Source organism: Lontra canadensis, unplaced genomic scaffold (assembly GCF_010015895.1).
Source record: "Lontra canadensis isolate GAN:19392208 unplaced genomic scaffold, GSC_riverotter_1.0 scaffold41, whole genome shotgun sequence".
NCBI lineage: Eukaryota > Metazoa > Chordata > Mammalia > Carnivora > Mustelidae > Lontra > Lontra canadensis.
In genome coordinates, this window is record NW_022631035.1 from 1,657,599 (window position 1) to 1,685,338 (window position 27,740).

Below are 27,740 nucleotides of genomic sequence, written 5' to 3' on the forward strand. Positions count from 1 at the left end.
GGCCACCCCCGGGGGGGGGGGGGCAGGGGGGGGGCTGATGCCCCCCCCCCAGGGCAGGACAGATGCTTTCCCTCCCATTCCCGTGGCCATCCACCTCCTCTTGGCAGAGGGTCTCCTGCATTTGTGGGCTCTGCTTGGTGGGGGTCTTTGCCCCGAAGCTTGCAGACAGCAGGAGCCGTAGGCTGATTAAAGCCCCTAAGGATGTCTGTGTCCTAGTCTGGAGGCCGTGACGCCAGGGGACAGGGGCCAAGGGAATGTTGTAGGTGGCCCTGAGGCCAAGAAGCTGCCTCTGACGTTGGGAGACTGTCCCCTAGGGTCCTTACAAGTGGAAGAGGACGCAGAGAGCGTCAGAGTCATGTGATGTGAGAGCTTCTGGAGCTGGGGATGCGGCAGACCCTGGAAGCCGGGGGAGGCAGGGAAATGCAGAGCCCTCTGGGCCCCTCCAGAGCCAGTGGCATTTGCAGTCCCGGAAGCCTGGCCGTGGTGGTCTACTGCGGCAGCCACGGGAGGCCAGCACAGGGGTGTCATCCATCTGGGGAACCCACCGTGCTGTTCCCAAGACCTGGCCCCTCTCTTCCACACCAGCCAGCCCCTTGCTGCAGCTCACGGGCCGGCTGTCGCGACCGTGTCCAGAGGCCCAAGCCCACTCCTGTGGTTGCTGGGCCCAGGTGCCGTGCTGCGGGGTGTGAGCATTCCCTCTGGAACGAGGACCCACACGGAGCCCCAGAACCCTCACTCGCAGAACCAACCAGGGCTTAGTGGGCCGTAGTTTCTCCAGGAAGCCGGCCAGCACCTCCCAGGGAGGCCCACAGTGGGGAAGGATGGGGACCCTGGGTCCTGGGCCTCACGTGGCCCCTTTTCTGTGAGGGCCGCAGTGCGACCTGGGGGCATCGGCTCCTCCTCTCACTGCACCCGGTGCACCTAAACCTCCCCATCGCCCCCCCTTTGGGTCTGGTGTGCATAACTCGCGGACCTGGGGTGCACCCCACCCCACGCAGCACCCCGCAGCCTCCGTGGAGTGAAGGTCTTCAAGCGGGCCTCGGGGTCAGGATGCCTGAGTCGTGATCCCAGTTCTGCCGCCACCCGATGGCCGATGGCCGTGGCTTTGGGCGGGTTACTTAATTCCTGTCCCCCCACTTCCTGTCGCAGAGTGACGAGGGCCTGTCTGCAAGTGGCGTCCAGGAAGCCACACCCATGGAGGGATGGGGGACCTTCTATGTCCCACTCGCTTTGCGGTGTATCCACTCGCATCCTCGGACCCGGGGAGCGTCGGGGCGACGTCCCCACGTGGGAGGCAAACCGGGGCCGCCGTGGGGCCGGGTCATCGCGGGGCACGCCGGCCGAGGGCGGGGAGGACGGACGGGGAGGCGGACTTGGCCCCCGAGCCTCGGGAAGGAACCGGGGCAGCAGCCGGCGCATCGCCCGCGGCCCCCTCCAGCTGCGAGATGGCAGGTTGCGTGGTTTAAAGTCGGCCGCAGGAGGGGGCGCACCCGGGCTGGAGGCCCTGGGAAGAGAGGCTCAGCTCCCGGCGCACGAAGGGCCCGCCCAGGCCCCGCCCCCAAGCCACAAGGCCGCAGCCGGTCACCTCTGCACTTGTTTATTGTCATGAACAGCTGTCGTTTGCGCTCACTCACTCCGCAATTCTCATTTGGTAAAATAAATAGAGATAAGCGAACCTTCAGGGCGTGCTCTGTGGAGCCCCGGTTAACTCCATGATTGGACTTTCGCGACGGACCCGGAAGCCCCTGCCGGCCCCAGGGCGGGCGGTTCCGCGTCCGCACAGACCGCCCGGCTCGGCTCCTCCGCCCGGAGTCTGCTGCTCCCGACCCAGCCGGTGGCCAGGTGCCGGCGGCCCGGGAGCCCACGCGGACCCCGGCCCGGAGCCGGCTCCTGGGGCACACGGGGGTCCCCCAGGCCGCCAAGGCCGGTGCTGCCCGGTGCCCGGGTACACGGCCCTGGCCGAAGCACAGTGCCGGCCACGGCTCGAGGGGCCTCACATTCCCACGATTATGGCCTCGTAGTGGCAGAATTAGTTAAGCCAGCTCACTCCTCTATCCAATAATCTTGATTCCCAAGGAAAATGGAAAAAATGCTTTTCAGAATATCGTCATTGTGGTTTTGTTTTACAAGCGCTGTTTGTAATTGCTTAGCACATGCTCTGTTGTCCTTCCTGGGGCTGCACCATCCCCGTGGCCCCAGGTCGTGCACACGTGAAGACACACGCACACCTGTGTGCAGACAGGCACAGACGCCCTGACCCACGCCAAAGCAGTCACCAGGAACCTTCTCTGCATTACTCACTGCAAGACACCGGCGAGTGGCGGCGCAGACGGGCCACTACTGACCCACAGATGCCCTTGCACCGTGCACGTGTGTGACGCCCGTGCGGGTGGGAGGCCTCAGGACCGCACAAGTGTGCACTCGTGTGTGGGCTCGGGTGTGCAAACCATGGGCTCTGCACATGCGTGTACACCCGTGTGGGAGGCCACAGGCCTGGTGGCTGTCACCGCACCTGCCTGGGGAACAGCAGCACTCAAGAAAAGCGGGGCCAGTGGCCCAAGACGGTGGCTGAATGGCCACCGGCCTGCCTCACCCATCCAAAGCCACAGGCCCCTTCTGCTAGCGGGTCTGTGAGGAGGAGGGCCTGTGCCGGGACAGTGGGCTGCGTGGCGGAGGGGCACTGCCAGTCCTCACACCATCTGGCCACGAAGGCCCCTAGTGGGGCAAGGACTGGCAGTTGGCGAGGGGCCTTGGGCTGTCTCCTCGTCCGCGTGCCGGCTCTGTCTCTCGAATGCCCCCGCCTCCCAGGGTGCTTGGAAATGCCCCCAGGAGCGCGTGCGCGGAAAACAGCTCCGGCTAGCTTGCAGCCAGGGGGAGGCGGCCCAGGCCGGCGCATGGCCAGGCAGCGGCCCAGAGACCCATGCTGAGCGCGAGCGCTCCCCCGTCTGCCAGGGTGGCCAAGCCCTGGGGAGCTGGCTTCTGTCTCGGAGTTTTTGTGGAGCCAATGCTCGGGTCCCTCGCAAAATAGAACGAGTGTGTCTCCCTCTTTAAAAATCTCAGAAGCAAAACAGGACGGAAAGGGTGCTGGGATGTCTGTGACCATCCTTGGGCTGTCACACGGCAGGACTCCACCAGAGGCCCCTTCCCTGGGCTCCTGGGCGTGACAGTGACCACAGACGGACGGACAGACAGTGAGGGGCCTCCTGGAGCCCTCAGCAGCAGGTCAGGACCAGTGTTCAGGGCGGCGCGGCGGGTCCACTATGTACACGGAGGCCTGGCGGGGCGGGCACCCGCTATCTGACGCGCTTCTCCACCGAGTACACGGAGATGTAGTAGTCATTGCTGCCCACGGCCAGGTGAGGCTGCAGAGGAGATCAGGGAGGGTGAGCAGGTGGGTGGGGGTGGGAGGTGGGGAGGCCGCCATGGGGCTTCCCCGCCCCCACCCTGCCGTGGCTCTCAGCAGAGGCCCCGCACCTCACCACAAGGACATGGGGGCTCCCCACAGCTCCCTGCAGGGATTCGTCTGGGAGCCCCGGGCTGCATGGGGGCCTCTGGTGGAGCCCAGACACTTGGGGAGTGACTGTGAGGGCTGGGCCACCCCTCCCTGGGGAGCACAGGCCGGGCAAGGGTGTCCTGGCAGCCTCCTCCCTGCTCGGCTTTTCCAGGGCTGGGATCAGGGCAGAGGTGGAGGGTGACAGGAGAAGGGGGGCTGTCTCCTGTCTGCGCGGCCCAGGACTCCCTGGCTGACGGGGCATCTGGCGCTGTTCCTGGAGGCGGCTTGGGGTGGCCAAGGACCTGACATGATCTTGTTTCGGGCAGTTCTTGGACACGGGGAGGGAGAAACCTAGGGCGCCCTGCCCGCCGCCTGTGGGGTGGGCGGGGGCTGGCTGTAGCCCCCCTGCCCGCAGCTCCTGTGCCCCCACCGAGCCCTCCCGAGCCCCCCGCACCCCCCTGCCGCCCCTCTGCCCGGGCGCGGGCAGGCACAGACCCAGTGCGGGTGGAAGGCCAGACAGCTGATGGCGCCGACGCGCTGGCCCATGAAGCCGTCGTAGTACTTGATGTGGCTGACCAGCTCCCCGCTCCCGCTGTAGACCGCCGTGAACTGGTTCATGGAGCCGCTGCGCACAGGGGGTTGGGGGTGAGCCGGCCGCCGGCCCAGGGATGAAGCATGGGGGGGGTGGTGGGGGCAGCTCAGCGCAGGGGGGAAGCAGGCGCGTCCTCTCACCGGGGCACCGTCCCGGACACGGGGCTGACCTGCCCGCCTATCACCCACCCGCCATCCCACAGCGACGTGGCTCCGGAGAGTTCCCGCTCCCAGGCCAGGGGTATTGCCTGCGGTTACGTGGACACCCGGGGCTGACTTCGGGTGCTCTGAGATGGTCGGGGCAGCAAAGGCCCCTCATTTTCTCTTAGGGGCGGCACCTACCAGGCGATCAGGTTTGCTTGGGGGTGGATGTCGAGGGCCGTGAGCCCCTTCACGATCTGAAGGACATTCACAGACTCGGGCATCCGAGGGTCGAAGAAGCGTACGTCCCCGTTGACGCTGCCGGGAAAGGAGTGCTGCTGGCGAGGCTGGGGCAGGCCGGCCCCTGAGGGCTGGCCTCACGAGGTCAGGGGCCCAGGTGCGCATGCACTCCTCAAGGCCAAGGCCGGCCCCCGAGTGACCAGCGAGGCGGCTGAGCACAGCAGGAGCCCGCCCCACCGGCCGCAGCGACCAGGCCTGCCACCGAGCCCCCCGGCCTCCTCCCCAGAGCCAGGAAAGGCCCTGCCTCCATGGCGCAAGGCGGCAGCAAGCAGAGACCCCGGGGGCGGTGGGGGGGACGTGAGTTACTGGTTTCATCTGCAGCCCTGGGGATGGGATTCTGTGCAGCTGGGCTGCAGTTACAGGATGGGAGGGGGGCGGGTGGGCGGGAGGCCGGGAGGCTGCGAGTCGCCCCTGGAGGCCATCTTTCGTGCCCTTGGTCCCCGGCGGGTGTTGTTCTAAGAGCTATGTCCTGTTTTTGTGCTACAAACAAGGGACAGAGCATCTCTGAAGAAACGGTGGCTCTGTGACGGTCACTAACATCGGCTGTCCCTTTAACGGGCACGTAAGCAAGTAAGCGGGAGAAATGGATTTACGGCAGACGACCGCCCCACGCAGTGGTCCCACAGGAAAGGGCCGGAAGACGCCCGCCCCCTCCCGCGCACACCCTGCAGCCGCCGCTGAGCCAGCTGTCTGCCGCTGCTGCGTGGCTCTCCAACGGGGGGACCGACGTGTCCCTGCCCTTCCACAGGCCCTGACCTTTCTGGCCAGTCCCCAAGCGCAGGTTAATTACTGCCCAGAAATGCCATCCTTTCCCGGCTGTTTAAATACCAAAACGTATTTTAAATGGAGGAGAAAATAATGTTTTTACAGCAAAATGTCTCATAAATATTCTGTGCTCATTACCTCACACTCATGATGTGGCCCTCGGGGTGCTTCTGGAGGTAGGCTTTCACCACCCAGGCCGTGTGCTCCCGGTATGTCATGACGCGGCTGCAGGGGTGGGGGGGAAGGACGGGGTCAGAGCCTGGACAGCGGCCTGGGCGGGGGAGGGGACAATGGGCTGGCCAGCTGAAGGGGACGGGACAGCGGGCCGGCCAGCTGCAGGGGAGGCAGACAGCAGGCTGCCTGGGCGGGGGTGGGGGACAGCAGGCCGGCCGCTGGCACACACAGCACCGGACAGGAGCTAAGAAGCTGAGGGTGTGACTTCATTTTGAGTGTTTATGTAAAGCCCTCAGGGTCTGCTCCCTTGGGGGGGCCAGTGGCCTCCACCCACCCTTCGCCGTCATGTCGGGAGCACAGCAGAGCCGCCCCAGAGCCCCTGGACAGGGCCTTGCACCGTGCAGCTCCCAGCCCACAACACTAAGGGTCAGGAGTGAGAACCCCAACCCCAGCTGAAGTAGAGGCCCCTGGCGCGGAGGACGTGCCGCACACGGCATGCCACGAGTCATAGCTGGGGTGCGCGGGTGCCCGTGTCGCTGCCCTCAGCACCAGGGGACCCAGCCGTACCCTCAGGGCCACTCCATGACCCTCAGCTCTTTCTGGGCAATCTGGGACTTCACTGCCTGCTCAGGGTAGTCAAGACAACGTCTTGATGGAGAGAAAACTCACCCTTTCAAAGCGCACCACGAGCGGGTTTCCGTGTGCTCACGGCCAGCCCAGAAGGAAACCCCCCTCCCCGCACACGATGGCAGCTTTCTGGGGGTGCTGCCTGTTCTCTGTGGGGACCTTTCTGCAGAGAACCTGCAGGGCGTGTACGGCCCAGCCGGCACCAGTCCAGCCTCGGGTCTGTCCTGGGAGACCCGCTGGACGTCGGGCCCAGCACCTGGGCCTCAGCAGCAAATAGCCTGCCCAGCAGTTTGTCCCACAGGCTTCCTTCAGCTCCACGTCTGGCACCTGCCCACTTGCCCCTTCCTCACCCCTGAAGGCCAGGCCTGGCCAGGCCGTGGCCAGAGACGACACTATCATTTATCAGCCGTGGGGCCCGGGTGAGTGACCACCGGCTGAACCCAAGCACCTCACCTGCCCACAGGTAACAGCACTTGCCCCCCAGTGCCTGGCTCCACCTGGCCCCTGGCCTAGGACTTGCCCCCAGAGCCCGGAACAGCCACAACATGCATGTCGCTCAGCACAGCACAGGGCCCACGCGGGGACTCCCTGACACTGTCTTCTTGGCCGTCTACCATGCACAGGAGGGAAACTGAGCTCAGGGAGGGCGGTATCTTGCCAGGCCCCCTGCCCTGCTGGTTTTTCCCCTCCATGTCCCATGGAAATGTGGCCTTGGTGGGGGGTGGTGCCCAGTGGGCTGTGGGAGGCTCACTCTGTCTGGGCCCAGAGACCTGGCAGCAACAGGAGTACCTTGTCTGGAGGGTGCTGGGGTGGGGTGGGGGGCAGATTACCATTCGCTGAGTGCCATCCTCCGGTCATAGACGCGGATGGAGCCATCGCCGAGGCCAGCCACGATGAGAGAGCGGTGGGAGTCACAGGACAGGCTTGTCACGCAGCTGTCAGCGCCCGTGGGGATGTCCTGGGTGTGGACACAGGGACTGTGGTGTGGGCCCCCAAGAGTGGCCGGTCACGCCAACACCCCAGCATGGGACCCCTGCCTTCTGCACCAGAGAAGGCTTGGAAGGCCCAGAGAGCCCGAGGGGCCCACAGGGGACCTGACTGAGTCAGGCCACACCCACCCAAGAGCCAGTCCCCCGTCCCCAGGGCTGCAGCCAGCACACAACTCTGGGAACCGGCTTTTGGTACCAATTAAACTTTCCAGTGTCTCCCTCTTTCCCCAAAGGAAGACAAAACACATTCTGGTAGGAGCGGATCCTCCTAATTGGTTCAGGAGGGGGTCTAGGAAGCTCTGCCTCTGTAACTGCCTCCCTGGTAGGTAAATGCAGGGGTGAGGGATGCCGGGTAGGAGAGCACATGGGACTAAAGGGACCACAAGAAGGAAAGCACTTTCCCCTCATCAGGGCTTTGCTGCTATCGGGCGCCCAGGGAAGAAATCCCACACGTGTGGCTCCTGGTCCGTTGAAGAGGCATCAGGACGAGGGCGGTAGCCACACCTCTGGACACACAGCCTGCTCCGAGGCTTGAAGGGGGCCGGGGGCCAGGGGCCAGGGATGACCCCCGGGCAGCCGAGCTGAAGACAAGAGCCAGGGGACGGGCTCCTGCGTAGGGGCTGCCGGCATCAGGTGTCTACACTGCACTGGAGGGCGGCAGGGACTGGCCATCTCCGGGCCCCAGATGCGTGACAAAGGCTGACTGTGCCGTTGCAGGACCTGAGCACAGGGCAGAGGGAGGTCGCCTCTGCTCGGGCTGTGGCAGCTCAGACAACTGTGTCCCGGCCTCACGTCGGCTCCCCATCCCCAGCCCTTCCAGTTTGACCTGGGCCCGTCCTCCGCTGGGTGCCTGTGTGACTGGGGGCTTGGCGGGAGGCCCAGGGCCGGGCCAGGAGGCCAGGAGGGCGGAGCTCCTGGGCCTCAAGCCACAGCCAGCACCACCACCCAAAAGCTCGGTGGTCCCCAGCTGTCTGCAGCCCTACGACCCCTTCCAGGATGCCTCTGTCAAAACCAATTCTGTCCTTGCTCTGCTGATTAAAACTGGAAATAAAAGATGCTTTAAGAAGCGCGCAAATAATTCACCATTCCAATTTAAAATGTGTTCACTCTGCTGCTTCCTGATAGTCCCTAATTTGCATGGGCAAAATACTTTTGGAAGCAATTAGGATTTGCATAGGCTTAATCATGCTGTGATACAGGGTCAAAGTGTCGCGATAAATGGGCCGTGAGAGGTAATTAGCGCCTGACGGCGTGAAGGCCCACAACCCCCACTCTCACTTCTCCGGGACAGGGGCCTGTCTGGGGGGGCAGCAGAGCTGGGAGGCCGGGCGGGGGCTGCGGTTACCTGCACCTTCATCTCCCGGTCCGTGTCCCAGATCCGGACGATCCGTACGTCCCCTGAGCTCATGAGGAGGCCGGTCTCCTGCTCCCAGTCCACCACCATCCCGGCTCCTGGACAGACACAGACCATTCCGCCGTCAACTCGGGACCCTGTCCCAGGCAGCCACTCAGCACCATGGAGTGCCTCGCCACCCCAGCCACAGCCCGGTCCCCAACCCCACGGGAGCTCCAGGTTGGCAGTCTGGGGTCCCTGGATCCCCGCCCCGCCCAGATATCTGCTGCTGGGACAGCACCGTCCTAGGACTGTCGGTTCAAAATGCCCGTCGTCCTGCGCACAGTGGGCAGCTGTACAACTTCACAGCGGCCACGGCGGCACTGTTCTCGGCCATGGCAAGGCTTGAGCACGCAGTTTCTCGGGGCTGCACAGGAGCTCTGCAGAGGCCGAGGAGAGCCCGCCGGGCATGAGGCCCACGCCAGGGCCGCGTGGGGTGACTGCAGCGTTCCTAAAGGTGGCATGACAACCTCACGGACGGTCTAGTCAAGCCAGTCTACGCTTTAGATATCCAGGAGAGGTCCTGCACCCACCACCGAGATCAGCAGCTGGCACTTCCCTCCTTTCGTACTTCTGAAAGGAAGCAAGACTTCAGACCAGTGAAAGCCTTACTTGCCTGCTCTGATCCCGGCTGGACCGTCCCCAGGCCGCGGACACCTTCCCACGCCGGGCTGTGTGCGTCCCCCACCCAGGCACCCGTCCACGCACCAGGATGGTTTCCGCCGATGCCACCAATTTTATACGGGGCGTGTTTTCTAGGAACCCGCGTTCCCCTTCCAGGCCACACCGTGCCGACTCCTCCTGCCCCACAGGCTGGGGTCCAGTGGACCACTTAGCATTTATCCATTTCCTGACTCCACACACCGTGGCTGGAGTGGCAACGTCTTCTCGAGGCCTGTGTGCACTTGCGGGGGTGGTCAGGGTCCCCAGGCAAGGCCGCACCTGCAGCCGCGGCAGAGACCCCCACGGTGGGCTCCCGCAGACCCCGCGGCCACTGGTGTTCCCTCTTCTTCCTCCACAGACGCATGTACTGTGACCTGCACTGTGCCACCAAGATCTCTCCTGTTCTGTCACTTATGTGATGACCTCATTTGTATGTTTCTTTGGTCACACTTGTCAAGCTCATTTCTGCTGCTCTGCGGCCCCTGCGGCCCTGGGCACCCTGTTCTCCAGGCCTCTCAGGCCAGACCCCATAACGCCTTGTTCTCTTCTACTTTGTTCTTTTTGGGTGATGGATCTCCCTCCAGGCCCCAATCTCCCTTCCAAACCCCAGGCTATCCTCTAGGTGCCCCCACGAGCAATGCTGGGCCCTGGAGAGACATCTAAGTGTGGACAACTCGGCCCAGCTGTGGAAGTCTTCCTCTGCAGGGAGACACTGAACCCGTGGGCACAGGGTTTCCTTCTGGTGTATGAGAATGTTCTGGAATATTCTCATGCAAATGGGTGGGGTCTTCTTGACCAAATAGTCACCTCCTGGATGTGGACACAGGGCCCCTGGGGCTGTCCCTACTGGCCGCTCTGTGCCAGGACACGACCCCCCCCCCACGCCAGGGGGCCACACCGAGCGTGCAGACATGGCCAGCGGTGGGGATGGGCAGACAAGACGGGGCGGGGTGTTCACAATGTGGGGGGTGACTGTGCAGGAAGCTCTTTGACCCAGGAGGGAGGGAGGCGGGTGGGTGCTGAGGGCCCCCATCCCGGGGTAAGGAGTGTCTGAAGCCCCCCTGTTCCCGACCCCATGTTTCCCAGGGCTTGACGTATTTGCTAACATTGAGGACAGAGAGCACAACTTCTGACCTGGGCCCTTTGGTGGCTCCTGTCAATCCTGGGCCCCTCAGCACGTCACCTCTAGAGTCAGGACCCTAGAGCAGTGGCAGGCAGGTGGCCCACAGCATCACTCAAAGTGGCAGCCCTTGGGGAACCAGCCGAGGGACTCCGAGAGTGGTCCTGGGCCGGCCCTGCTGGGATGCCCGGGCAGCTGCCCCAGCCGGTGTCCCAGGGGCCACTCCCTCCATGGGCTATGGAGGGAGACAGACCCCATCCTCTGTGAGGCTCTGTCTGGAGCCGCTGACGCAGCAGAGAAGCAAGCAGACGGGACGAGGGATGGACGGCCTGGCACCACGGGGCAGGGACACGCACATAGCCGGGCGGCACACAGCCTCGTATGTGGGAGACGGACAAGCCTCCACCATGGGGACACACCGGGCTCAAATGGAAGTTTGTTCAAGGCCCCAAAGACCCAAGTCTAAATGGGACTGAAAGGTCAGGTGTGACCCAGGAAAACAATGAAGCTGGACAGGCACGAGTTGGTCACATGGGGGTAGTTACGTCCGCCGGTCTGTGTCCAGCTGGCCTCGGGAAAACCTACACGTCCTCCGGCCCCAGGTCAAGGTGAGGCCCAGGTTTCCTGCAGTGGCTCCAGCCTGAAGGAGCGTTCTTTGAACGTGTAAAACTCCAAGTCATCTGCTTGGTACAGACTCCGTGAGGGTCTTTTAAAGAACAGGCGAATTCCCAAGTCCAAAGTGCTGTGGTCAGACCACAGACCCCAGACGTCAGCCTGTAGGCCGTGGCCTTGGGGGAGCAGCGGATGGGAGCACGGGTGCCAGGGCTCCCAGCCTGTCCCAGTGACAGAGCTGGGACAGGCTGCTGACAAGGCTCTCTCCGGACGGGGACGTGTGTATCGTCCACGTGGCCTTAGAGCATGTGGGCCCCCGGAGGTGTGGACGCATGGGGCGGCCGCCGCGGCAGACAGCACACCGCCTATGTGTTCAGCCATCCCTGGCTGGCCGCCTGGTGTCAGCGTCAGCCCTGCCGGGGACTTAGGAGGCGGGCAGTCAGTGAGCGTGGAGGCCAGAGGGCATCTGGATGATGGTGTCCATGTCTCGGTCCCATAGTCTGGGGTCACGGGGATAAGTGGAGAGGTTACGCAGTGGCCCTGCGCCGGGGGTGAGCCATGCGGGCCTGCTCCGGTTTGCTCTGGGCGGCCAACCCAGGCCCGAGTGAAGAGGTGGGGGGCAGCCTCCTTCCTGCAGCGCTTTCCTCACGGGAGCCTGCCCGGGCCAGGGCCGGCTCTGACGCTCTTGTTCTGACTTCATCACTGCTCTGAGGACGCTCTCAGGCACAGGGAGCTGGGTGTGGGCACCCCAGGCCTCGGTGCCTCCATCGGGTGCAGCGCCTCTGGGAGCGTGTCTGCTTCCACCGTGAGCAGCGGGAGCAAAGTGCGCGCGAGCTCTGGCTCCTTGTGAGCTCCAGACTCTGGGACGCCGAGCCCGTTCTGGCTGAAAGTAGCAAGTGCTGCGGTCGGAGGACCGGAAAGCCATCCGTGTACTGCGTATTGCGGCCGGCTGCATCCTCCTGTGTCCCGTGCACCGGTCTAGGGACACAGACGCTTGCGGGGACAGAAGAACGGGACCCCAGATAGGACGCACAAGGGCCTGAAATGTGGTGAGAGCCATATTCTCTGACCCTGTGACCCTGAGACACACCTCACAGAGGGACAGCTCTGGACGTGGAGCCTCCGGTGCCAGGAAGGCGCTGTCCCTCATCAACGCTGGTTTCCTGATCTGGAACACAGGCACGTGGTGGTCCTGCTCCAGATGAGGCCACAGCGGGCATGGACGGGAGAGCTCAAGCCCCAGAGTCTTCTGCACGGGATGCTTCTACACGAGGGTCTAGGAACCCTCAACCAACAGGCAGAGGTCATCCCCTCGGGCCCCAGGGTCTCTTGGCCAGCTGGTGGGGTGTGTCCCCACCGGGGCTGATGCAGGCTCTGTGTATGGCCGGGGGTGTCTGTGCTGCAGGCCACCCTGTGCCAGCTCTGCGTACAGCCTCAGGGAGGTTTTTTAAAAAGCTGAGGACTTGGGGCGCCTGGGTGGCTCAGTGAGTTAAAGCCTCTGCCTTCGGCTCAGGTCATGATCTCAGGGTTCTGGGATCGAGCCCCGCATCGGGCTCTCTGCTCGGCGGGGAGCCTGCTTCCGCCCCTCTCTCTGCCTGCTTCTCTGCCTACTTGTGATCTCTGTCTGTCAAGTAAATAAATAAAATCTTTAAAAAAAAAAAAAAAGCTGAGGACTCAAGCCAGCCCAGCAAAGTACAATACCCCAGAGCACACATGACCACCTTCCACGTTCCTGGGATGGTTGACCCCCCCCACCCACGGTGGGGCGGGGTGGGCACTTCCCCAAAATGCAGACCCCTAATCTTGCCTGACTTTACCCTGGGTCCAGGCCCCGGACGCACCACCCAATCCGGAACCTGGCCAGAGGGGACTTCTTCCTTACGACGTAGATCCGTGCGGCAGAGACGGGTTACGGTACCTGGAACGTGCGGCTCTGAGTCCCCAGAGCATCCCAGCCCAGTAAACGGTGGAAACGGACAAACGCATTAACAGTCTGGATCCCTATAACACCGTGGCCAGTCCAGACCGCCCGCCGAGGACTGAACCTGGGGACCTGCCGCCCCCAACCTGAGGCAGACCCAGGGGAGCTGTAGTTCTGGAACTCTGAGACGGAGGGGCCTGTCCCCTGGCGCAGGGGAGAACCGCAGGCCTGTGGCCAGGTGTCCCCATTCTCTCTTGCTGAGCCTCCCTGTGGCGTCCGGCCCCGTGAAGGCCTGCACCGCGGGGCTCCCGTCTGTGTCCCGCCCACTCCGGATTCTAGATCCGCTGCGCTGCTGGAGGAACTGGAGCCGCCATCAGCTCCTGCTCTGGCACACACCGAGCACAGGCTGGGCAGCGGCTCCAGGAGTGCCCGGCTCAAGGCGCCTCTGCTGGGGCCATCATGGCTCTCCCGTGGCCCTCAGCCGGCTTCCGAGCTGCTCCCAGCTGATGAATCTTAACACCAAAGGCCCAAGGCTGATGTCGCTGTTCACACGCTCCCGGTGGGACGATGTGGTCTTGGCTCTCGGGGGTGCTGAGGTGCAGAAGGGCCCCAGCCTTGTCCCGTCCCGGGTTCTGTCCACAGCAGCAACCCCAACGAAGCAGCTGAAACGGCTAAACCAGGCGCCGTCCAGCCTCTTGCCTTCCCCAGCTCCATCTGTGGAAGGTGGTCCTCTGGCTTTTCTCTAGGTTTCCAGAGACGGTGACCCTGTCGTTTCTCCTTCTGGAAGAGCAGAAGCCTGTCTCCTGTCGTCTGGTGCTTCCTCTCCGGAGCCTTCACGCAGACAATGAGCTCCCAGAATGGTTCACAAGACACTGAACCGTGAGTCTGAGATCTGACGGCCCTTTTCGTTCTCAGCTCCTCAACCCCTTGCTGTGGCGGCTCAGGGGCCCCTAGACCCACGTCCTCGTCTGCCCCCCTGCGGAGAACGCCACCAGCTCCTGCAAAGGGCTGTGAGACACAGGCCAGGACAAAGGCTCTCCGCGCTTAGACCTGACCCCGTGAGTCACAGGTCAGGGTCACATGTGCGTCTGGGTCTGCGAGCCCCGTTTCTTCATGAGGTACCCACAGGTGGACATTACGAGAGAAAAGTGACAGTCAGTTGGGATCGTTCAGGTTTTCCGTTTGCTAACCCGGCTCGACAGCTCTGTGTCCACGGCCAGCCACGTGTGGGAGTTCCACTGGCTCTGAACCTTATATATGGGTTTTTCAGGTGGAGACAGATGCTTTAAGAAAGTTCTGATTAAATTCTGAAAAAAATGATTGTTCAAAAGTTTAGGCGGAAAAACCAATCTCGATCTGGAATGACTTCTCTGCTTTCATGAAATCGAAATGCTCTTCCTGGTGTCCGGCCTGCAGAGCTGGGCCGTCCAATGCGTCCGGGGGTCCCGGAGGCGGTAGTGGCCATACCCTGCCTCCAGGGGGTGCTGTCAGGTCATCCTCCGTCCTGACCGAGGCCGGCCCAGCGCCGCAGTCTGAAGAGCACCGTCCTTGAAAGCTGCAGGAGCCCCCAGGAAGGCAGCGCAGCAGAGGGGAGGGATAAGGTCCCAAGCCAGCGGGACGCAAGTCCCCATGTTTGGGATGAAGGGGCCCAGGAGGTGCAACCACGAGGCCTCAGGCCCAAGGGAGCTTCCTCTCAACGGCTTTCCTTCCAACTTCTTCCCAGGGCTTTCCACAGCTACCTGACTTGTCCTGTAACCTCTGCACGCCCGCTGGCTGGTGCTCTTTTAGACGGGAGGGGACGGTGTGCATGGGACAGATATGCAAAGTCACAGCCCTAACCGTCTGATGGCCCCAAAGAACTCCATGGGCGTGAGAACAAAAGCCAGCAGTTCAGGAGAGAGGCCAGGCGGGATCCCACCGCCGCCAGGGCAGTCTCAGGGAAGAGAGAAGACAGTCCTATCCCTGCTTACGGCGGCCGAGACACACTGAGGCCTCTCCGGCCAGACCTCCGCGGACACAGGGATCACAGGTTTCACATGGGGCTAGTTAACAGTCACGCAACCCCAAAGGGCAGGAAGAACACTCAAGTCGAAAGAAGCAGGGGAGGGGGCAGGTGGGGGCAGCCCAGGCCACAGGGTGCCACGGTCCCAACCGCAGGGGCTGACCTCGCCCAAAATGGACCTGACAGATGAGGAAACTCAATTACCAGGGTTTTGGGAATCGGAAGGGGCTCTGGCACATCGTGAAACCCAGCCACCTGTGCCACGAGAACTTCCAAGTGCCCGAGCGCTTGTTAGTGCCGCCGTGAAGTCCACTGCGGCTGGCCCCGGGGGCTTCCGAGGGCGAAGGCGCCCTCGGCTCGGGCGGCTCAGGGGACCAGAAGGGCACGGGGCCAGTGTGGCCAGTGGCAGGAGCTGCCCAGCAGCTCCACCAGCAGGGGGACGGGGGCGGAGGAGCACTGAGGGGACCCACCTGGTTCTACCTCAGGACATGCGCACGCGGGTGGGTGTCTGTGTGCACGTGTGTGCGCCCAAGCGTGTGCGTGTGTGCACACGTCAGCCAGAGGGACCACAGGCCGAGGGCACACGGACCCTGCTCCCGGTTCACCTGCCTCCCGTGAGAAACGGCGCCTCCTCCTCACAGACCGCGGATTCCGACCTCCAGCGAGCGGTCAGAGCGGATTCGGCCGTGGAGTGAGGGCCTTCCCAGCTGGCGGCGCTCCAGCCGCCTGGTCTCCCCGAGTTCCCTGGGGGCGCGGGCGTTCTCCGAGGACGTTCCCGGGCACGCGTCTCATGGCTGGTGGATGCAGTAGGCCGGCGTGTCTCTGCAGACAGCTTGCAGGCCCGGCTGGAGCCCCGTGTGCGGTGGGTGGCTTCGAGCACCTGCGTGGTGACCTGGAGCGGGGTAGGTCCCCCAGGCCACGGCCAGCACTCAGAAGGGTCCTGCCTCGCGCTGCGGCGCGTGCCCCAGACGTTGAAGAGCAGCGGCCATGGAGTGGCTCGTGGTGGCCTCGCTCCGTGTCTCTTTATGTGTCTCCCTAGGGTTGTAGCCCAGACCTCGGCTAGCTGTCGTGTCAGAGGCCAGGACTGGGTTCGGGCCGGGCAGGGGAAGGAAGCCAGCGGCTGACAGGCACAAGGTGACTAGTGGTTGGCACGAGGGCCGGAATGCCAGCAGACGTGACTCTTGGCTACAGAGCTTAGATCCCAAGACGGGCGTCCCAGTCGGGGTGGCTGCGGCCAGGAGCACCTGGGCCCGTCCTGTCCTGACCTGTAGAGCAGCTGTCCCCCTGGGCTTCCCGCCCCTCTCATCCTTCCAGTGTCTCAGAAAGAGCAAAGGAAATAACCATTTGCTAAGCCCATGGCTGCCTGGCTACAAGGCAGAGGACAGGACCAAACCGTGGCTCTGTAGCCGCGGAGAATCGGGGCGCCCCCCAGGCCCCTCCCCCGACTTACTGATAAAGACCGGGAGGCGAGACCCTCGTCTGCTGCTCCTGGCCCCTTCCCAACTCTGCCTCTCCTGGGGAGATTTCTGAAAACCCGGGGGAGGGGGCGGGACCAGTAGGACATGCATGTGGACACCTGTGGAACCCACTAGCAAGTCAGGCCTGCGGTGGACAGCCTGGGGCCAGGAGTGGCTCTCCGCACCCCAAGTGACACGTGGGGTTTCCTGACGGGCAGGAATAAGTTCAGGGACGCCTCGGACCCAGATCGTCCCCTCGGCCCTGCTTCCTCTGCTCCCAGTTAGACCCCCCACCACACCCGTGAGCCATGCTCCCTGGCGTCCCTCACCTTGGCTGAAGCAAAGGAAACGGCGTCGTGGGTAAGACAGTTCTTGGTGTCTGGAAACCACACCCACATCGTTTGGGGGCAGAGAGGTGGCGGTTGCAAAATGAATTGGGAAACAATGTACCCCAAGCAGTCGGAGGGCTCCCGCTCTCCCGTCCTCTGGCCTGGCCCTGAGCCCCTGCCACGTCCACACAGGGGTCTCTGGCTCTGTGTGCAGGGGCTGGAGGGGTGGCGGGGGCCTGGGGTGTGTCACCTGCCGGACGGCAGTGGGAAGTGAAGGACCAGAAACCTCGTCTTCGGGGTCAGCGCCAGCAGAGCAAGCTGCGAGCACGAGTGCCCGGGCCAGGGTCGGGTGCCACGGGGCATCATGGGATGGCAGAGCTGCCAGCACGTGGGGGGCAATGGGGTCCGCGGGGGAGACAAGCCTTTGCTCTAATCCGGGAACACTGAGACCACAGTGGAAGGACATGGTGATTGTCGCTTCATCATGGGACCTGGCCTGAAGGGGCCCAGGCCACACGGAGGTGGCCATGCTGGGGCCTCAGGAGGGGTGGGGGACAGATGTGGATGACTGTTTTATTCCAAAGATAATTTAAAAACAGCGACATTCTAAAGCAGCCCACACAGAGCTTTCTGCCCGGAGCCGCCCGCGCTGGGGTTGGGGACCTTTCCCGTGTGAGGTCACCTCCCAGGGGCAGTGACTCCTCGGGACAGGTGCTGGGACGGAGGGAAGAGCAGGAGCCACGGAGATGACTGGCTATGACGAGCACAGCCATGCGACGACAGGACACAGACGGGGCCATGTGGGAAGTGCACAAAGTCGCGGCAAGGCCAGGCCGGCCACGCAGAGGCAGGAGGACGGAGTCGCTTTCCCTGTCCATTTAGTGACAAGGACCCCGATCCCCACAGCCGGGCTTCTTGGGAACCAAGACCGGACACACCGCCAACATGCAGTGGCAGCACAGCGGGCCCTCGGAGGAGACGAGCCGCCGGTCCAGGTCCCGCTCCAGCCCCCGGACCACCGGCCTGCGGGGCGGCCTGTGGACCCACCCCACGGGCAGCACACAGAGCCGGTCAACCGCGCCGCGGCCACGCCCGCTCAGCTCAGCTCCCAGAGACCCTCTGTGGGCCCCGTGCGGGCAGGGCCAGCGTCCTCGGCCTTCACCACTGACCAGCACGCCCACCTGCGGGGCACTGTCCTGCCCTCAGGGAGTCCCCGTGGAACGAAGCACAGAGCGCAGGTCCTCTCCCAGCCACGGGCCGCCCCAACGGGGAGGCGGGGCAGGGGTGCGCCTCAGGCGGGCCATGGCCACGGGGGCGAGGAGGCCAGCGGGCTTATGGAAGGTGGCCTGGGGGGGGCCCCCAAGGGGGATGTGGCGGCTGAGCCCCCGGGAGGACCCACCTCTGGTTGTCGGCAACATGTCTGAGAGCCCCTGCCAAGCAGTCACCATCTCTGGGTTCTTCTCCAAATCCGCGAAGTTCTTCCACACTCTGATGGCGCCGTCATCTTGGGGAGAGAAGGGCAGGAGGTGAGAACACAGGCCTGGCTGCGGGGGCGCGTGGAGGAGCCCCCTGGGTGACAGGTGCCGTGCCACGAGACAGGAGACCACGCGGTCTCTGTGAGGCGGCCCAGTGTAGCAGCAGCGGGGCTGTTCCTGGGAGGACCGTCTCCTCCCGGGCATCCTCCCATCTGGGCCGCGGGGGAAGCCGCAGCAGGGGCGCTGAGGGACCACTACCCTCGACCTCTGAGCCCAGGCAGCCCCCCTTCCCTCCAGTGATGTTCTCGGCAGAAAGCCAGGCCTTCCGTGGCACCCCTTCCTGTCTGCTCCACACAGGTGGGCCCTCAGTATGTGGCCCACAGGCTCCCCACACGAGGAGGTGGGCTGGCCGCCTCCCACCCGCCCCCCATGACCCTCAGCACAGAGCCCTCGTGCTCTCCTGTGAGCCTGAGCAGCGTGAGGAGCGGCCTCGTCCCGTGTCCACCCCCCGCGGTGCTCACAGCCCAGCCCAGCCCTGCTCTCGGACGTGCTAGCCCTCACGTGTGGCCTTCGGCGCCCCCCAACCTGGGCTATGACCACTTGCCTCACAGCACAGACGGAGGACGAGGTCACTTGGGCCCGCTGACACCCGTCCTGCCCCTGGCCTCTGTGACTGTGAACTTTTCCTGGTCTGAACCCCAAGCCCTTGTGCTCCTCCAGCACAAGCCCCTGGGGACCCGCTCCTGCGCCCGCTGGGCCAGGAAATCACTCTCTCCCCACCTCCCTGGCGCTCAGAGGTGCTCAGTGTGACCTGTCCTACCGTCCGCGGAGCCGTCCTGGCCCCCCACTGCCCCGGGTGCCCGGCCGCTCCTTCACTCTCACACCTGCAGTGGAAGCAACTGCTGTGGCTTGACTTCATCTGGTCCTGAGCGGGCGCTGCCTGGGAGAGAGGCCACCGGCGGGACCTTTCCCCATGGACACAGCAGGGCCCAGGAATGCTCTGAGGGGGGAGGCAGCCCGCCCAGTGCAGTCCGCTTGACCATGCTGGTGGCTCAGGAGCTCAGGCCCAACACAGGCCAGGGACACGCCCAGGATAGGACGGGCCAGGGCAGGCCATGATGGGACCATGCCCAGGACAGGATGGGGCGGGGCAGGCAACGCGGGAGCAGCCTGCACGTCCACCTTTGCCCTCTTCTTCTTGCCTCGTGCGTCCCCATTCTCCCTTCCCGCCAGTCCCACCCCAGGGCCTGTCATCCCCGAAGGAGGTGCAGTTAGGCCGGTGGTGACGTCTCACCCCCCACAGACAGTGAGGTCTTGTCTTCAAATGGCTAAAGGAGACGCTGTCCCCCGGGGTGGCTCACTGGGAAGCCTGTGGCAGGGAGGGGTGAAGTGGAGACATTCCAGACCCAGAAAGCAAGGGTGAGGCCCAGCACCGGCAGCGGCCCGCCAGGAGGCAGGAGCCTGGCCCACAGGGGAGCCGGACGCACGGTGGCGCAGTTGGGAGGGCCAGAGACCCCTGGGGAGCCGAGGCGGCGCCTGCTACCCTCATGCTCTGTGCTTGGGACCCCTTCTCCCTTCAGCCTCGTCTCCAAGAGCATCGTAGAGGCCACAAGAAGAGGCTGACGGGGCCCTTCCTGGTCAGGGGAGGGCCGGGGGTCCCTGGACACTGCCGGGCACTGGTCACCTGCTGGCCCTGTTGTCTGGGGGTGAAGCCTGCTTTGTCGGAAACCTCCCACCTCTTCCGTGATGGTGCGTTTCACCGCAGGCGGGGCCCTCTGCCAGAGCAACGCTCAGGGTCAGAAAAGGCTGTGCGTGAAGACGTGCGGGGTCCCCACGCTGGGTTTGGGGCCCGGGGCCCGGCCCCGCACACCACACTCACCCGTGGCCGTGAGCAGCAGCGAGCAGTCCTGGCCGTTCAGGTACTCCATGGCCGTGACCCTGGTGTACCGAGGGTTCCCGTTGTGGAAGTAGTCCAGCTTCTCCCCTTTCTCCCAGTCCCAGAAACTTCAGGGAAGGAGAGAAGACCAGTCGTCAGGGAAAGGCAAACCGAAGCCACAGGGCGATTCCCCCCTCACGCCTGCCAGGGCGGCCACTCTCACGGAGGGCCACGAGCTCTGGCAGGACGTGGACAAGCGGCCTGTGTGTCCAGGGGGTCCGTCACAGGGGGGGCCACGGGGCCCGGAGTCCCACTGCTGGGTGTGCTGAGACATCCGTCCGCCCACGTTCAAGCCACCAATGGGGGGACGACCGTGATAATGACACAGGTACAAAGCAAAAGAGCACATGTGTCTGGGAGACCCCGAGCAAATGAACAACATCGCATATCACGGTCCTAATTTCACTCGCCCGCAGAAGCCTTAATGAAGATTCGCTACTTTAAAGGGAGCTGTTGGGGCGCCTGGGGGCTCAGTGGGTTAAAGCCTCTGCCTTCGGCTCAGGTCATGATCCCAGGGTCCTGGGATCGAGCCCCGCATCGGGCTCTCTGCTCAGCAGGGAGCCTGCTTCCTCCTCTCTCTCTGTCTGCCTCTCTGCCTGCTTGTGATCTCTGTCTGCCAAATAAATAAATAAAATCTTAAAAAAAAAAAAAAAAGACCTGTTAAAAATATAAAGAAAGAGATGTGTGTTTCAGAGCAGACCCGAATCCGAGATAAAAGTGAGGTCCTCTGGTATCGGGTAGAAGCCACTCGGGGGCAGATCTCTAAGACTCTGCCACTGTGATTTACATCCACTTCCTTTTCTAACAAAATCAAACCCGATATATCATCAAGGCAGACTTCGTTCTGTTTTATGTTTTGCCTTCTTCTAAGTTAAAACTGGACATATGTTTTACAAAATAAAAGCAGAGCCTGACCATATGAACATATTGAAAAAACAAATGTGGAAATGACCCACGTGTCCATTGCTGGATGGATGATAAAGCATGGTCTGTCCACACACGGGCTGTCACCTGGCCTGCGCAAGGGGGACATTATGACACCTGCCACAGACCTCGAGGGCCCTGTGCTCAGTGGGAGGGGCCGGACACACAGGGCAGGTGAGGTCGCTGGGGCCTCAAACTCGGAACAGACAGCGGATGGCTGGTGCCAGGGAGCGGAAGGCGGACTTAGGGACCAATGGGGACAGCTTCAGTTTTACAGGACAGAGAGAGATCTGGAGGCGGATGGTGGCAGCTACGTGGCCTTGTGAATGCGCCTGGTGCCCCCGAACAGCGCGCTTACACACGGTTACGGCGCTGAATTTCTGTGCATTTTGCAGGATGAAGCAAAGAGGAGGAACAGAGGTGAGAACACCCCAGACGTCGTCCCCCGCGATGCGGGTATGTTCTCCACGGCAACAGGGCGAGGTCTACTTTGAGTTAAAGTCGGTGTCTACGCGCCCCACAGGAGGTAGCAGGACTGAGGCCCTTGTAGGTGCGTCTCCGGCTCAGTGTGGTTTTGGGGAGCCCGTGACACTGGAGTGCCCATCCCCACCCGCCCATTCCTCTGCGTGTTCCCGAGCCCGGCCCCATCTGCCCCCCAGAGGGCTTGTGGCCGTCGTGGGCACCCTGCCTACCAGATGCTGTCTTTGTCAGCCACGGCCACACACGGCGTAAAGGGGTGGAACTTGACCACGGAGGGGACGCCGGGGTTCCTGTTCAGAAAGATCTGGTCGTCCAGTTTTGCAATACCTGCTCGAAGAGACACAGCGACGGGCCTCAGCGTCCGGCGCCCGAGCCAACGTCACGCCACTGGGGCCGAGGCCGCGTCTCCTGTCCGGGGACCCAGGAGGCTGCCGGGGACACACAGGCCAAGCAGGGGGTCGGACGAGGGTCTAGCTCCTCGACCACCAAAGGGTTCCCCCACAGCCCCCAGAGCGAGGCAGACACACGGCGAGTTCTCGGTCGGCGCTTGTCAACTTGCACGTGCAAGGACTTCCGAGCCGAGCTCAGAGCAGCGCGACGGGCCTGGGCCAGTGAAGAAAGCCAAGGGCAGCGGCTTCTGGCTTAGCCCCGGGTGGCAGCCTCAGGCACGCGCGCAGCCAAGCCTGGGGGCCCCTCAGCCCTTGGGAGGGGGGCCCTGAATCACCACAGATCACAGGGGAACCGAATGGGCCCCACACGCCAGCCCCGGGGAAGGAGCCCCTGGGGCTTCGAAGGAGCCTGTTTTAGAGAAACAGTCAGAAGAGGCTAAAAAAAGCCAAGGTCAAGGCAGGCTCAGATGCGCCTCCGGTGGCCAGTGGATACGCGGCTAATCTGGCACCCCATGACGTGGTGGCCTCGGGCGCCAGCTGCCCCCAGTACCCTGGAGTGTGCTGGCGCTGGCCCGTGCTGGCCTCCCCCGCATTACAACAGCAAACACTAGGAACCACCTGACAAGGTTGAGGGCAGTGTGACAACGGCAAAGAGGCCCCAGAGGCTGTGCCCGCAGCAGCGACACGCTCTTCCCCGGAGTGGCCCTCACCCCGGGCCGTGGGTTTCTGTGGCGAGGTCTAGACTGTGGGCTACTGGGAGACGCTGGGGACACCTGGGTCCGAGGTTAGGGTGCACCGTGCATACGTGACAACACGGGTTCTGCTCGCCAAGGTGGCTGGGGTGACGCTGGGCACAGGTCACCTGGCTGACCTACAGGCCCCTTCCCGTCCCTCCTGGGTGCACAGCGGCTCTCAGACAGAACGCTGCACGCGGAGTGCAGAGGGGGACCGTGGTGTCACCAGCATCCCTGTCTCTGGTGGCTGGGGCCACCGCACAGACTGCTCCATCTCCAAGTCCCACCAGCTGACGTCTCCAGCAGTGGCGTCAGGCGCTGCCCTTACTGTGTTCTAACAAGGAGGGATCTTCTTCCCACAAAGACCGGAAAAGAGAACTCCTGACTATGGTTTACGAGGAGTCACTTGTTTTGTCTGGAGAGCCAGCTGCTTCTAGAGCCCCCAGCTCCGTCCACCCCCGGCTCCGGCCGGCTCTCTCCCGGAGAAGGCAGCCATGGCTGCAGCAGGCCCTGGCCACGTGTTCACGTGGTGACTGCAGGGGCAGCAGACACCGAATTCCGGGACACTAGAGCTGCCAGCAGCCCCGCACAGAGGCACGGAGTTATGAGTAGCCGAGATTAGTTTTCGGCAGAAGTAACTACACACACTAACGAAACACGGCCCCAAGGCAGTTTGCGGGGAGCGCGCAACACGGCCGGCAGGGCACGTTAGTGGCCTCTAGCGTCGGCGCCTGTGTGCTCAGGGGCACGGGGCGTGCCGGCCGTGGCTGCCCAGCCCCGCGTGTCTGCAGGGACAGCCTGCTTCATGGGCCCTTAGCCCCAACTTGAAAATCGTCACAACTGTAGAGGACAGAGAGGCAAGGTCAAAACAGTCCATCAGCAGAATGGCCGAGAGCCCGTGACTTCCTGCTCTGTGCAGGGGCCGGGCAGTGTCAGTCCACCGTCTGGCTCCCCCGGAGATGTGATCGCACCCGTCTCTGTGCACCCAGGACCGCGGGACTGAGTCAGCCACAGGGGCTGGGCCCTTATGGCGGCCCATCCCTGGAAAGAGAGGGAGGGGAGAGGCTGTCTGGCATCCCTGTCCCTGACCCCACCGCGTGATGGAGGCCCTGGGCGTGTGGCCCAGCCCTGCCCGCAGCCCCTCTGAGGCCGCCTCCACGCGAGTGAGGCTGGGGGCACGCACAGGGGCAGTCTGGCATGTCTCGGCAAATCTGGTCACAGGTTTGGAAACTGGCCCAAGTGCAGCTTTGGTTGACAGGAAGCGATTGTCCCGGGGACAGGTGGGGACCAGCTGGACACAACCAGGGCCTCGTGCCTGTCTTGTGTCCCCAGAGAGAGCACAGGGCTGGGGGTGGGGCGCTCACTCCTTCCCCTCTGGAAATGGCAAAACCCCAGCCACGTGCCGGTGAGAGGCCACCAGCCAGCCGGGGCTTCCCTGGGGGAGAAGGGCAGAGGGCACTCGGGGGTCCTGGGGCCCAGGGCGCACCCCCAGCCTCAGGACCCTGTCTGCACCCCGCACCACGGCGAGCGGGCGCCTGCGTCACCGAGGGCCCTCGGAGACCCCCCCCGCGAGTCCGGCGGCTTACCCTTCTGGATGAGCTGCCGCGCCTGCTGTCTGACCCGCGTGTTGCGGAGAAACCGCCACTCACGCTCCTTGCGGACCTGACTCTCCAGGTCGTGCTCCTCCGGGATCTTCAACAACAAAAACACAGCGTGAGCCTCGGCGGGAACGGCTACAGCGCCGTGTGTCAGTGCGCCTCACAGACGCTGCGCCTGTGCCTAACGGGAGGTCTGCGGCCACCCTGCGCCCCGCTCGCCCGTGGGTACCGCCTTCCCAGCAGCCCCCGCTCCCGCCGGGTCCCTGGTCACGCTTGGGTGACTCACGGCACCTCACACTGTTCGCTGTCAGTGCGCTTGTTCCGGGGTCTGGGGTCAGGGACTGTGACTCAGAAAGCCCAGGGGCCCGCCGGCCTCCCTTAGCCGCGAGCGGTCTGTCCACTCGTCTACACGCGGCTTTAGCTGCCGTGCTGCTGTGCGCTCGGCGGACGGAGCATAGGGCAAATGTGACTTTTACACGCATGTGCCGACCCGTTTACTGTGGAGCTCTGGACCCAAGCCTGCCAGTGTCTCCAAGTACTGACCCTGTGCCCGAAAGAAAGTCCGGGTTCTCGGGTCTGGCCAGAGCACCCGCTGCCTGCCGGAGGTACAGAGCATGACCGGCGGGGCCGCAGGGTCCGGGGGCTGACGGAGCGCCAGGGTGGATGCCAGTGGAGACTCAGGGACACCCCAGTCCTGGAGGGTCATGCACTGTCTACTCCTAGGAGCCCAGGGCCTGACAGGGGCAGCTGGGCAGCCACTTCTGAAGCGGACAAGGAGATTCTGGGAGAAGGAACCAGCGGGATCCTGCGGGACGTGCCCGTCGGCCTGAGCGCGCTGAAAAGAAGGGGCATGTGCTCTGGGACCTTTGCCCGCGTTCCTTCTCTGATGCGGAGAACCAGGGCTTCTCGCTTAACAGAAAGGGCGTCAGGGCAGCAAAAGAAGGGCCTGACTGGACACGGCACGGGGAGCCCGTGGACCCCACAAGGGGTGGTCAGGAATGAGCCGAACCACTCCGCTTCCCACGAGCTCCCGAGAACGCTGCACTCTCCCGGCCGAGCCACGGCATCGTGCGCTGAGCCCACGTCCCCTGAACGAAGCAGGGGCTCCACAAACCGGCCCGCTCTCCGCTCCTTGAGCAGGAGGGCCCGTGTGCGCACGTGGTGTCCGCGAGAGGCCCGCCGCTGGCCAAGAAGCCAGGACCACAGTCTCCTCGTGCCGCAGCGGAGCATTTCCTTAATCCTCACACGTCGGCAAGTAACCTAGATGGACTCGGACTCCCTGCTCCAAAGCCCGGGTCTGTGAAGTCCCGAGACATGAGAGAAGTGAAGCAGCCCCACCGGCTGAGCCGAGAGCTGAGCCGGCCGTGACCGGCCCGCGGTCGGCGAGAACGGAGTGCACGGGCGCCGACAGCCCACACTCGGTGTTTACAGTCTGTCTCCTCTGCTGGAGAAACCACCGGCTGCCAGCCAGTGAGCGTGGCCACACGCATGATCTCCTGTGCAGGCACGGCTGTGCAAGGACCGGTCTGCACGCAGACAGGAGCCCAGGTCCCGCTAGGGGCGGCTGCGACACGAGCACGGCGGCACAGGTCTCCGTCCGCGCCAGGAATGCTCCGTGCCGTCCGGTTACAAACACGAACCGCCCGACCTCGTGCTGGGGCCTGCGGCTCTCTCTGGCCAGCATGTCCGTGCTCTGCTCCTATCCTTTCCTTAAAAACCACAACCCCACCCTGAACAAAACAGCAACAGCCACAGCAGGGACATCCCAACATGGAGACGACACGGAGAGACGGTGTCAGCCTTCACAGAACGTTCGTTCCTTGGTCTGGAAATAACCCCCCAGGGGCAGACGGGGTAGAGCCCAGGTTTCTAATGGTTGGTTTTGTTTGCGACAACCTGGAGCTTTTACTAGAAAAGAAATGACCGAGGGTCAGTACTGTCGAGTGACAAGAACAGCCCAAAGGAATGGAGGGCACCAGGTGGCAGAGACCCCGGCCTCTCATGGACTCTGGTTTCTGTGGGAATGTGCCGGCGGAAGCGCAGAGGTGCTCTGGGCAGGACGGGCAGGACAGGCATGGAGCTCCTGGATGCACATGCCCCAGGGCCCAGGTGCCACTTGTGCAGGCCAAGGACCGGGGGCCCAGGGACAGACCTGGGGGCTCCAAAGGACACAAGGCAGTGGCAGTAAGGACAGGTAAGAAGGCTGTGGACATGCAGGACCCACGCAGCCTGCAGGCGCCCCCCCCCCCCCCGCCTGGGCCCTGTCACATCCCTGTGCTCTTCTGACAGGAGCGTGGTGCTCCCAGTGCAGCAGCGTCCACTGGTGTCCACTGTGTCTGCCCCCACGGGCATGCTGAGCTCATCGAGGATGGTCTGACCTGCACCCAGCTCTGTAACTGCGGCGGGCACCGTCTGTGGACAGTCCGCTAAGAACCACGGGGACGGAGCGGCAGGGCGGGCGGGGCGCGGAGCAGTCTGCATGACTAGGGCCGTGACACCTCGGTCCCAGAAGCTCCTGGCCTCTACACGGAAACCATTTCCCACCCTGATGCCTCCCAGAGATGCGGGGGCGGGGGCCTCCGGTCTGGGCTGGCCCTGGAACAACTGGGGCAGGGATCAGTGGGTGCCCCGAAGGCAAAAGGGGAGACAGTGCCTGGGAAGGCTGCCAACGTGAGGTACAGGCTCAGACCCACAGACGAGGCCCCTTCTGACGACACAACGCAGAGCCTCACCCCAACACGTCCTGTGATTTTTCCGGTCGTGCGGAAACAAACGAGGAGGTGGGCTCCGGCGCACAGAGAGGCAGTGGATCCTGGCGACGCGGCACCCCTGTGATGCGGCCAGGCCTGCTCTGCGTTGGTGCCGCTGCTGGGCGCAGCACCGAGGTGAGGCCCGGGTGCCCTGAGCGCACCGGGGCCAGACGCGAACGCCTTCGTCCTCCGACGACACTCCCTGCAAAGCGTCAGGCTGGCGGAGACAGAGTCCCCTGCAGGTGGCCCGCCTCTCCCGGCAGAGAACAGAGCCCGGCCCTGCTCCATGGCCCTCTGGGGTCGGCCGCCCAGCCCTTCTGATTTGGCTTTTCTGGAGTGTCAGGTATATGGGCTCGCGGCGCGCAGTCCTCGGATCTGGTTCATTCAGTGAGCGCTAACGCTCGAGGCTCGGCAACGTTGGGCGCGAACCATTTATCCGGAAAACCTTCTCAGGCGACTGGTGGCTCCCTATGTGGCCCCTCACCGCTCAGGCACCAGGGGACGGACGCCTGGCTTCTGTCGGGTTTTCGGTGATCATGAACGAGACGCTAGAGACCCGCGCACTCAGGTTCCCACTGCTCCCGGGGGAGCGCCCGTCCAGCGGGGGTGCTGGGTCCCGGGTCAGTGTGTGCTCAGCTTTACAGAAGGGGCCACACGTCTCTAGAGTGTCCGCGATACTCGTCCTCTGCACACGGGGGCGTCCCAGCGGCTCGGTGCCCCTCGTCAGCACCGGGCTTGACGGGTCTGAGATGTTTGCCATCGTGCGGCGGCGCTGCTGTCTCCTGTGGCAGCTTGTGCCCCCGCGACCTCCTGTCTTAACTGCACTCGCCTCGTCCGTGCTCCTTCGTTGTCTGCACACCTTTTCGGGAAACGGTCT

The 27,740-nt window shown here is 63.8% G+C and overlaps 1 protein-coding gene across 2 annotated transcripts in view; it reads right to left on the bottom strand.

The window, feature by feature from the left end:
- Nucleotides 1-2,227: 2,227 nt before the first annotated feature.
- The window catches only part of RPTOR (regulatory associated protein of MTOR complex 1), a 307,386-nt gene continuing 281,873 nt past the window's right edge, over nucleotides 2,228-27,740 (bottom strand). Inside the window, exons 25-34 of one of the 2 annotated variants that reach the window (XM_032870426.1) lie at nucleotides 24,102-24,207; nucleotides 21,605-21,719; nucleotides 19,932-20,056; nucleotides 17,977-18,081; nucleotides 8,426-8,532; nucleotides 6,922-7,049; nucleotides 5,429-5,515; nucleotides 4,427-4,543; nucleotides 3,989-4,118; nucleotides 2,228-3,362 (exon numbers count right to left, since the gene is read on the bottom strand). In XM_032870426.1, the coding sequence (XP_032726317.1) occupies nucleotides 3,294-3,362; nucleotides 3,989-4,118; nucleotides 4,427-4,543; nucleotides 5,429-5,515; nucleotides 6,922-7,049; nucleotides 8,426-8,532; nucleotides 17,977-18,081; nucleotides 19,932-20,056; nucleotides 21,605-21,719; nucleotides 24,102-24,207 (1,089 nt within the window). In that variant the 3' untranslated portion in view covers nucleotides 2,228-3,293. The remainder of the gene's footprint in view (nucleotides 3,363-3,988; nucleotides 4,119-4,426; nucleotides 4,544-5,428; nucleotides 5,516-6,921; nucleotides 7,050-8,425; nucleotides 8,533-17,976; nucleotides 18,082-19,931; nucleotides 20,057-21,604; nucleotides 21,720-24,101; nucleotides 24,208-27,740) is intronic. The other variant, XM_032870427.1, reaches the window with a different exon arrangement.